General features: G+C 45.7%; 1 protein-coding gene across 1 annotated transcript; it reads left to right on the top strand.

The window, feature by feature from the left end:
- The first annotated feature begins 83 nt into the window (after positions 1-83).
- Positions 84-10,045, top strand: KIF20A (kinesin family member 20A). The gene is made up of 19 exons (XM_006737208.3): positions 84-238; positions 691-876; positions 2,003-2,092; positions 2,192-2,311; positions 2,975-3,113; positions 3,461-3,648; positions 3,735-3,861; positions 4,050-4,244; positions 4,353-4,464; positions 4,569-4,637; positions 4,859-5,002; positions 5,150-5,315; positions 5,430-5,594; positions 5,723-5,862; positions 6,708-6,810; positions 7,296-7,494; positions 7,730-7,821; positions 8,068-8,205; positions 9,499-10,045. The coding sequence occupies exons 2-19, from the start codon at positions 712-714 to the stop codon at positions 9,814-9,816; spliced, it is 2,670 nt and encodes an 889-aa protein (XP_006737271.1). The 5' UTR covers positions 84-238; positions 691-711; the 3' UTR covers positions 9,817-10,045.
- Positions 10,046-10,057: the final 12 nt, after the last annotated feature.

Below are 10,057 nucleotides of genomic sequence, written 5' to 3'. Positions count from 1 at the left end.
AGGTCAAGCCAGAGCAAACCGTCTACCAGTCGCATCCGCCCCTTTTCCTTGCGCTGATTGGCAGCTGCAGGCTTCGCTGTCTGATTGGCCGAACGAACGCAGCGCGTAATTTAAAACATTGTATCAGTAACAAAGGTGCTCCTCGTGGGTGGAGTTGTGCTCTCAGACGGCGAAAGTCCAGGTTCGGCAGCGGGGTGTGTGAGCCGGTACCAGAGGAGGAGCGAGTGTCGCGTCTTCGGTGAGTTTGCGGCTGTGCCGGAGCCCAGCTGCGGTACCAGTAATTGCCCTCGCGGGATAGGCTTTTAGAAAGCGAAGCTGCGGCAATCCCTTTTTTTTTAAATACCTCTGTCCTCCCTTTGGGCCTGGAGTGAGGTTGGAGAAGGAGCCTAAGGCAAATATACCACCTCCTCGACACCGGTGGGCGAGGCACCCCAATTAGAGTGTGGCCTTCTGCTTTTGGAGCGAGGTATCTGTTCATTCCTTTTGGCGGTCGGAAATGCCTAAGACAGGATTACGTGATTAACTCCTCTTATTCCCTACCCCTCTACTGGCATTTGAAGGGATAAGGGAGTAGGAATTCAAGCAGCGAGAGGAAGGTGCCCTGGGGCAAGGAAATTGTTTCTTACCTAGAACTTGCAGCCTCTTCTGTCCCTTAAGTTCTCCTCCCTACCCATTCTTGTCTCTTTGTAGACCTAAGCTGCCCCTGCTGTCATGTCGCAAGGGATCCTTTCTCCGCCAGCCGGCTTGCTGTCAGATGAGGAGGTTGTAGTCTCCCCCATGTTTGAGTCCACAGCTGCAGATTTAGGGTCTGTGGTACGCAAAGACCTGATATCAGACTGCTCTGTCATCTCCACCTCCCTGGAGGATAAGCAGCAGGTAAAGGAGTTGGACAGTGGCTTGGCAGCAGAAAGTGATGTCCTCGGCCTACCAGTTGTCCATACAGAATTAGTATCAGGTCAAAGACAGCAATCCCAAGGGTCTGAGAGATCAATTAAAAATTAAGAGCACGACAGGTGAAAAATGTAAATTTGTGTGTCCTTAAGAACTATTATTGCATTCCATTAAGGAAACACTCTCACGTGCATACTCTCAGTCCTAAGAGGGAAGGCTAATAGTTCTCTCTTCTTCACCATGAGGCGTAGATGTGTTAAGTAATTTGCACAAGATCATACTGCCATTAAGTATGTTTTTAATATCAACTGTAGCTTCCATTTTTGGAGCCTTTATGCTAAGCTGCGGTTTCTCAGCTGCAGCATTATTAACATTTGGGGCCAGATAATTCATTTTAGGGGGCTGTCTTGTACCTTAAGATGTTTAGCAACATACCTGGCCTCTACGCACTAGATGTCACTAGTTCCTTCCCACTGTGACAACCAAGAAACTTCCCCTGACCTAGCTAAATGTCCCTTGGTGGGGAAATGGCGCTGCTTGAAAACAATTCTACTAGGAAGTCTCCTCTTTTATAGAGAAAATTTCATGAGAGCAGGAGCCTTGATAATGTCCCTGCCTCTGGACCACCAGAGCCTTAGAGTTCCCAGGCCATAGTAGGCAGATCTCTAAATATCTGTTGCATGAATGAACTATTATTAACCCAATTCTACAGATATGGAAACAGAGGCAGAGAATCTAAAGAACTTGTTCAAGATGTCATACTTCTAAATGATGGAATTGGAACTCAAATTTAGGTTTGTCTGCCTCCAAGGTGCTTAACTACTATGTTTTGCTGTAATACCACATGCTGATTTGCATACCAGTTAACCAGTTCTAATTCAGGAAGTCAGTGTGGCAGGCCAACGTTTCCAGGATACTGAAGACAGTGAAGGGTGATAAAGCAGTGAAAAAACCCATGTGGGTTGGAATAATTATGGAACTAGGGAGTAGCTAGCTGTACAGACATGTGAGGTGAAATGGGGGTACTGTTAGCATGATTCTCTGGAATTATGCTGTGTTTGCCCATCTGCTTGGAAGTAACTGCTGATTCCGGCCTGGAATTCTGCCACAGGTTCCATCTGAGGATAGTACAGAGAAGGTGAAAGTATACCTGAGAGTTAGGCCTTTGTTACCTTCAGAGTTGGAACGACAGGAAGATCAGGTGAGTGTCTGAGGAGGGAGGATTTAAGATGGCATGATACAATACAGGAAAGGTTCCTAGGATTGTTTCCTTCTGTGATTTTTTTTTACCCCTTCTCAGGATTGTGTCCGTATCGAGAATGTGGAGACCCTTGTTCTACAGGCACCCAAGGACTCCTTTGCCCAGAAGAGCAATGAGCGGGGAATTGGCCAAGCTGCCCATAGATTCACCTTTTCCCAGGTATGGAGGTACTGGTTTATGAACAAGGACCAACATATTAGGGGCAACTTTATTCTCTCTTTAGAGGGGAAGGCTTTTACTTGACTGTGAGTTCCTTATATATGCATGTCTATAATTTTGGGGACTCATGTATGAGTCAGTGCATTAATTTATGTGTATTAATTCCCAACATCTCTATTATTATTATTCTTGTCCCTATTTTCCTGATAAGGATACTATGACTCAGTGAAGATTATGTTGCTGAATCCATGTAGCTAGTCAGTGGTAGAGTTAGGCCTTGCATCTAGAACTATCCATCTCTAAAGCCCACCCTTGTGATTACTGTGTGCCATTGTGTGTGTAGCATCAGACGTAGCCCAAGAGTAGTGTGATGCTACACACACAATGGCCTTGGAAGCTATTGAAGATCGGAGCCAAGGGCCGGGGGTAGGATCTCTCCATCCTTGATGGTACCTGGAAGTATCTGTTGATTTGGATGAAAGATGCACTGGCAGAGGGTGGTTTCGTCTTCAGTGTTTGGAGAGCAGCTGGAAGCACTGTGGGAAGAGGTTGCTTGAGTAGTCTCCAGAGCCAGTCAACCAGGAAGGGACACATCTGCTGGCTCTGTACAGGAGGCAATGGGAGATGAGGGATGGGCCTCTGAGAAATTGGGTCTGTCTCTAGATCTTTGGGCCAGAAGTGGGACAGGCATCCTTCTTCAACCTGACCGTGAAGGAGATGGTAAAGGATGTACTCAAAGGGCAGAACTGGCTCATTTATACATACGGAGTCACCAACTCAGGGAAAACCCACACAATTCAAGGTGAGTGAGTAGTGGGCCTCACAGAATTGCTGATTGGCCTGTAATGATGCTTTTTGTTTTTTGTTTGTTTTTTTTAAGATTTTTTATTTATTCATTTGAGAGAGAAAGATAGGGAGAGAGAGTGAGAACACGAGCAAGGGGGATGGGGAGAGGGAGAAGCAGACTCCCCGCTGAGCAGCGAGCCTGATGCGGGGCTCAATCCCAGGACCCTGGGATCATGACCTGAGCCGAGGCAGACGCTTAACCGACTGAGCCACCCAGGTGCCCCTGTACTGATGTTTTCTTTGCCTTTTGATGCTTTGAATTTGGAAGGAGCACTCAGCTGTCCATCTCTCACATGCTTCCAGGTACCATCAAGGATGGAGGGATCCTACCCCGGTCCTTGGCTCTGATCTTCAATAGCCTCCAAGGCCAACTTCAACCAACACCTGATCTGAAGCCTGTACTGTTCAATGAGGTAATCTGGCTAGACAGCAAGCAGATCCGACAGGAGGAAATGAAGAAACTGGCCCTGCTAAATGGAGGCCTCCAAGAGGTGAAGTGCTGGTGATCACAGAGGTGGGGATAAGAGGACAAATCTGTGGAAAGTTTTGTGCTTATTTTCTCCCTGGGCCTCTCCAGGAGGAGCTGTCCACCTCCTTGAAGAGGAGTGTCTACATTGAAGGTCGGATGGGTACCAGCACCAGCTTTGACAGTGGCATCGCTGGGCTCTCCTCCAGTCACATGACCAGCAGTAGCCAGCTGGATGGTACGTACCATGACTGGGTTCTGTACCAAGTAACAGTAGAAACCCACTCCCTTGCTCCCAACAGCTTCCAGGGGTATAAACCAGAGGTTTCAACCTAACGCTGCTCCTTCTAAGGCCCCTGCAGGCCAAAGGGGAGATGGACTACTCTAGAGCTGATGCCCTGCCCTGTACATGGGCTTCTTCCCCAGAAACAAGTCACCGATGGGCACAGCCAGACACTGCCCCTGTGAGTGTCCCTGCAGACATTCGCTTCTCCGTCTGGATCTCCTTCTTTGAGATCTACAATGAACTGCTTTATGACCTGTTAGAACCACCTAGCCAGCAGCGCAAGAGGCAGACTCTGCGGCTCTGTGAAGATCAAAACGGCAATCCCTATGTGAAAGGTATGGGAAGGTAGGGAGGCTGCCAACAACCCTGAAACAGGACTTGGGAGAAACCTGGACAAGTTAGGTGCTCCCATCTTCTATATGCCTTTCTCTTCTTTGCCTCAGATCTCAACTGGGTTCATGTTCAGGATGCTGAGGAGGCCTGGAAACTGCTCAAAGTGGGTCGTAAAAACCAGAGCTTTGCCAGCACCCATCTGAACCAGAATTCTAGCCGCAGGTGAGTGGGCTGTGGGAGTCAACTTTTCACTGTGTTCTAGGAAACAATAGTCCTCCACCTAGTCATGGAAGATACACAGTGACTTTTCTTTTATTGATTTCCAGTCATAGCATCTTCTCGATACGGATCCTGCACCTTCAGGGGGAAGGGGATATCATCCCCAAGATCAGCGAGTATGTTTTTCCATTTAGAAATGTGGGCTTCTTGGTCATAAATGGTACTGGAGGCAGGGGTTAAGGGAGGTCCTCAGAGGAATTACTTCTATTAAGAATCTTGCTCTGCTTCCTTGGGTACAACGATCCTTGGTGGGTCCTCCCCTCCCTAGAACTATATGAAGGGCTGGAAAGCTCATAACATGTGGGGTCCTTATGTCAGATCCTGTCCACCATTCAAGGTTGTCACTCTGTGATCTGGCTGGCTCAGAGCGCTGCAAAGATCAGAAAAGTGGTGAGCGGCTGAAGGAAGCAGGAAACATTAATACTTCCCTGCACACCTTGGGCCGTTGTATTGCTGCCCTGCGCCAAAACCAGCAGAATCGGTGAGCTTCTGGCTGTAAGCCATGGGCTAGGATGGTCTGGAGCACTGCAGTTTGCTAAGAGACTTCCCGGTCATCACTGGGGATGGTGCTGGGATACTCTAAGGGCTGGAATTCTGCTTATAGCTCTGTTCTCTGATCCCCTGCTAGGTCAAAACAGAACCTGGTTCCCTTCCGTGACAGCAAGTTGACTCGAGTATTCCAAGGCTTCTTCACAGGTCGAGGCCGCTCCTGCATGATTGTCAATGTGAATCCCTGTGCATCTACCTATGATGAAACCCTTCATGTGGCCAAGTTCTCAGCCATTGCCAGCCAGGTAAGAAGCTGTAGGTGTAATGGTTGTGCTCACTTTGGGCTGGTACCTTTATTTAAGGAGTCTACTAGGGACTAGTTATGAATTCACTTGATTTCCCACCCCCTCCCCACCTAGCTTGTGCATGCTCCACCTGTCCAACTGGGATTCCCATTGCTACATTCATTCATCAAGGAACACAGTCTGCGGGCATCTCCCAGCTTAGAGATGGGAGCTAAGACAGAACCAGGCCTTGATGATGACATTGAGAATGAAGTTGACATCTCCATGTATGGCAAAGAGGTGAGAATGCAAGAAAGCTCTGGTGTAGCAGCTTGATGGCTACATATTTTCCACGCTGCCTTCCAGGTGGGCCTTCACCTTTGTGGGGCATGGACATCTGATCACTTGTGAACTGTGTGTCCCTCCAGGAGCTCCTGCAGGTGGTGGAAGCCATGAAAGCACTGCTTTGTAAAGAACGGCAGGAAAAGTTGCAGCTGGAGATGCAGCTCCGTGATGAAATTTGCAATGAGATGGTGGAACAGATGCAACAACGGGAACAGTGGTGCAGGTATCAGCTGAGTGACCGCTCTTGGTCTGTCAACTAGACCAGACAGAGGGTGGGGAATAGGGACTAGGATAGAGTTGTGCCTCAAGCTCTGTCCTCCAAACTTAACTCCTCAGAATCTTCACTCCCTTTTCTTCTTTTTTTGAAAAAAATTTATTATTGGGGTGCATGGGTGACTCAGTCGGTTAAGCATCTCTGGATCTTAACTCACGTCATGATCTAGGGTCGGGAGATGGAGCCCCCACATTGGGCTCTGCACTGGGCATGCACCCTGCTTTAGATTTTCTCTTTGACCCTCCCTCCTGACTCACTTTTGCTCTTAAAAAAATTTATTATTTAAGTATAATTGACATACAGTATTAGTTTTACATGTACAACCTAGGGATTTGACAATTCTATACATTATTCAATGTTCACCATAGTAAGTGTAGTCACCATTTTTCAACCATACATTATTACAGTGTTGTTATACTCCTGATGCTGTATTTTTCATCTCTGTGACTTATTTATTTTGTAATTGGAAGCTTGTACCTTTTAATTCCTTTTATCTATTTCACCCATTCCTCCCACCCCCCTGCCCTCTGGCAACCACCAGTTTGTTCTATTTAAGAGTCTGTTTAAAAAAAAAAGTCTGGTTTTTTGTGTTTCTTAGATTCCACATAAAGTGAAATCATATAGTATTTTGTCTTTCTCTGATTTATTTCACTTAACATAATACTTTCTCAGTCCGTCCATGTCATTGCAAAGGGCAAGATTTCATTTTCTATGGTTGAGTAATATTCCGTTGTGTGTGTGCGCACGTGTGTGTATATATACATTCTTCTTTATCCATTTTTCTTCTTTGACAGTGAACATTTGGACACACAAAAGGAACTATTAGAGGAAATGTATGAAGAGAAACTAAAGATCCTCAAAGAATCACTTACAAGTTTTTACCAAGAAGAGCTTCAGGTGAGTTGCCCTGAAGCAACCCCGACTAGCCACTGATTCCCATCACTAGCTTGTCTGATGTAAATAGATTTTATAAACTCTGGTAGGGCAGGAATATGTAACTCAGTTTTTTCTAGTCTTTTAAAAAGTACTATCAGGTGTCAGTCTATGAATTAAGGGTTGGTTGACCTGGAAATGGCTTAAGAGTTAACAGGCTCTTCTTTTTTTTTTTTTTTAAGATTTTGTTTATTTGAGAGAGTGCTTGAGCATGAGCAGGGGGGAGGGGCAGAGGGAGAGGAGAAGCAGACTCCCCGCTGAGTGAATAGCCAGGACCCGGAGATCATGACCTGAGCCGAAGTCAGACGCTTAACCGATTAAGCTACCCAGGCACCCTGCTAACAGGCTTTTGAGGCATAATTGTCAGGGAAGGTTTTGTTCACTGTTCAGTCATCCATTCCTGCAAGATTTGTCTGACTCTTGATGGAACTGTGCTGCTTCCCTCTTAGGAACGGGATGAGAAAATTGAAGAGCTAGAAGCTCTTTTGCAGGAAGCCAGACAGCAGCCGATAGCCCCTCAACAATCAGGGTCTGAATTGTCCCTTCGGCGGTCACAAAGGTTGGCAGCTTCTGCCTCCAATCAGCAGCTCCATGAGATTAAAGCTAAACTGGAACAGTGCAGAGCAGAGCTAAACTCCACCACTGAAGGTAAGGAAGGAGAGAGGGCACAAAGCATAGGAGTGGTTCAGAGAACTGTTCAAACTTGGGCCTTCAGACTCCCAACTCCAAGATCATTTCCTCAACTCTGAGCTACATCCCCTGACCTTTCACTCTAGGATGCACATGGCCTCACTTTTTATATTTGCTGCAAGCTACTGTTCATTCAGTTAAGAGGTAAGTCCAAGGCTAGAAAGCATACAAGTTTCTTGTTTCCTTCCCTCAGAACTACAGAAGTATCAGAAAATGTTAGAACCACCACCCTCAGCCAAGCCTTTTACCATTGATGTGGACAAGAAATTAGAGGAGGGCCAAAAGGTAATTTATACCTTTCTCTGTTACCAAGGCTCTTACCTAAGGCAGCTTCCAGTCCTGTACCTGTGGTTTACGTGAGGACCAGGGTTTTTGTTTCTGTTTTTTGTGCACAGTCCTGCAGAGTGGCTCCTTCATTTAGCTGACTAGCCTTTCTAATTTTACTTCTCTTCAAATGGCTATCCAGTTCCTTCAGCTCATTATCCTGGTTGATCTTGGCCACAATGTGGTTCCTACACTTCTTATTTTCAGAATATAAGGTTGCTGCGGACAGAGATTCAGAAACTTGGTGAGTCTCTTCAGTCAGCAGAAAGAGCCTGTTGCCACAGCACTGGGGCAGGAAAACTACGCCAAGCCTTGACCACTTGTGATGACATCTTAATCAAACAGGTTAGGGTACCCTATATATCTCCTTCTCTCCCATCAGCCCACTCCAGAGTATATGTGAGAAAGAAAAATGAGAAGCAGAAGAGAAAAGCAGAGATTTTTGGGCTAGTCTTAAGGGAGGGGAGTTTTCTTCTTTGCAAAATAAAATTATTTAAGTACAAAGTACTATGCTAAGTAATTTATAGGCATTTTCTGTTATAACAACGCTATGGAAGTAGATATTATATTTCATCCAAAATGTGTAGATATTAAGGGGCACCTGGCTGGCTCAGTCAGTAAAGTATGTGACTCTTATCTCGGGGTCATGAGTTTAAGCCCCACATTGGGTGTGGAGCCTACTTAAAAAAATAAAACTTGGGCACCTGGGTGGCTCAGTCGGTTAAGTGTCTGCCTTCAGCTCAGTTCATGATCCCGGGGTCCTGGGATCAAGCCCTGCATCAGGCTCCGTACTCAGCAGGGAGTCTGCTTCTCCCTCTGCCCCTCCCCCCACCTCGTGCACTCTCACTCTCTCACAAAAATCAATAAAAAAGTCTTAAAAAATAAATAAATAGGGGCGCCTGGGTGACTCAGTCAGTTAGGCCTCTGCCTTCGGCTCAGACCATGATCCCAGGGTCCTGGGATTGAGCCCCGCATCGGGCTCCCTGCTCAGCGGGGAGCCTGCTTCTCCCACTCTAGCTCTCTGTGCTTGTGTTCCCTCTCTCACTCTCTCTCTCTGTCAAATAAATAAAATCTTTATAAATAAATAACTCTATTTTTAAAAAACAAAGTCAAAATGCATAGATTTTAAGAAACTGTTATTTTATACCACTAAGACAAAACACTAACAAGCTATGACAATTGTCATCAGTAAAAAGCACCCTGATTGCAGAGTGGGAAAAAAAAAATCTTAGACTAAATGAGGCTTTTTTTTTTTTTTTTAAAGTTTATTTATTTTTGGTAATCTCTGCACCCAGCCTGGGGCCCAAACTCATGACCTGAGACCAAGAGTCGCATGCTCTACTGACTGAGCCAGCCAGGTGCCCCTAAACACAGCTCTTAATACATAGGCATTAGGGTTCTTGGAGGTTAAGTAAGCTCATGTCATGTATTAGAAAACATCCTTCTGTTCAGTGCTATTTGTTTGGGTCTTAAAGAAAATATCCCCTATTCAATGATAAGCTCTGACTTTAAAGAATTAATCTTTTGTAAAAACAGTTGTTAGTAACTAGGTAGTGGATGGCATGTATTACCTTGCCCTTTAGTTTCTCTAATACACCAAACCAAAAGGCTTTCTTTAACTTTATTCATCCTCCTTAGGATCAGACCCTGGCTGAGCTGCAGAATAACATGATGCTAGTAAAACTGGACCTTCGGAAGAAGGCAGCATGCATCGCAGAGCAGTATCATACTGTACTAAAACTCCAAGGCCAGGCTTCTACCAAAAAGCGCCTTGGTGCCAACCAGGAAAACCAGCAACCAAACCAACAGCCCCCAGGGAAGAAACCGTTTCTTCGAAATTTACTTCCCAGAACACCCACCTGCCAAAGCTCAACAGACTGCAGCCCTTATGCCCGGATCCTGCGCTCACGGCGCTCCCCTTTACTCAAATCTGGGCCTTTTGGCAAAAAATACTAAGGCTGTGGGGAAGGAGAGAGCAGTCATTGCCCTGAGGCAGGTCACTGCTTGAGAAATAGGTCTCTTTTAAAAAGCTTTACCAATACCTGGAACTGTATCCAGAATGCAATACAGACACTAGTTATTTTCCTCCCTTTTGTAATATAATCACCTATGTAATCTCATGCCTTTTTACTTATATGGCTTCTATGCACACAAAAAGTTATATTAAATAAACATATTGTTCACATTTTTTGTGTTT

Source organism: Leptonychotes weddellii, chromosome 7 (genome assembly GCF_054177405.1).
Source record: "Leptonychotes weddellii isolate Sample4059 chromosome 7, ASM5417740v2, whole genome shotgun sequence".
Taxonomy (NCBI): Eukaryota; Metazoa; Chordata; class Mammalia; order Carnivora; family Phocidae; genus Leptonychotes; species Leptonychotes weddellii.
The sequence above is the reverse complement of the archived record's forward strand: the minus strand, read 5'-3'. Positions and strand labels throughout refer to the sequence as shown.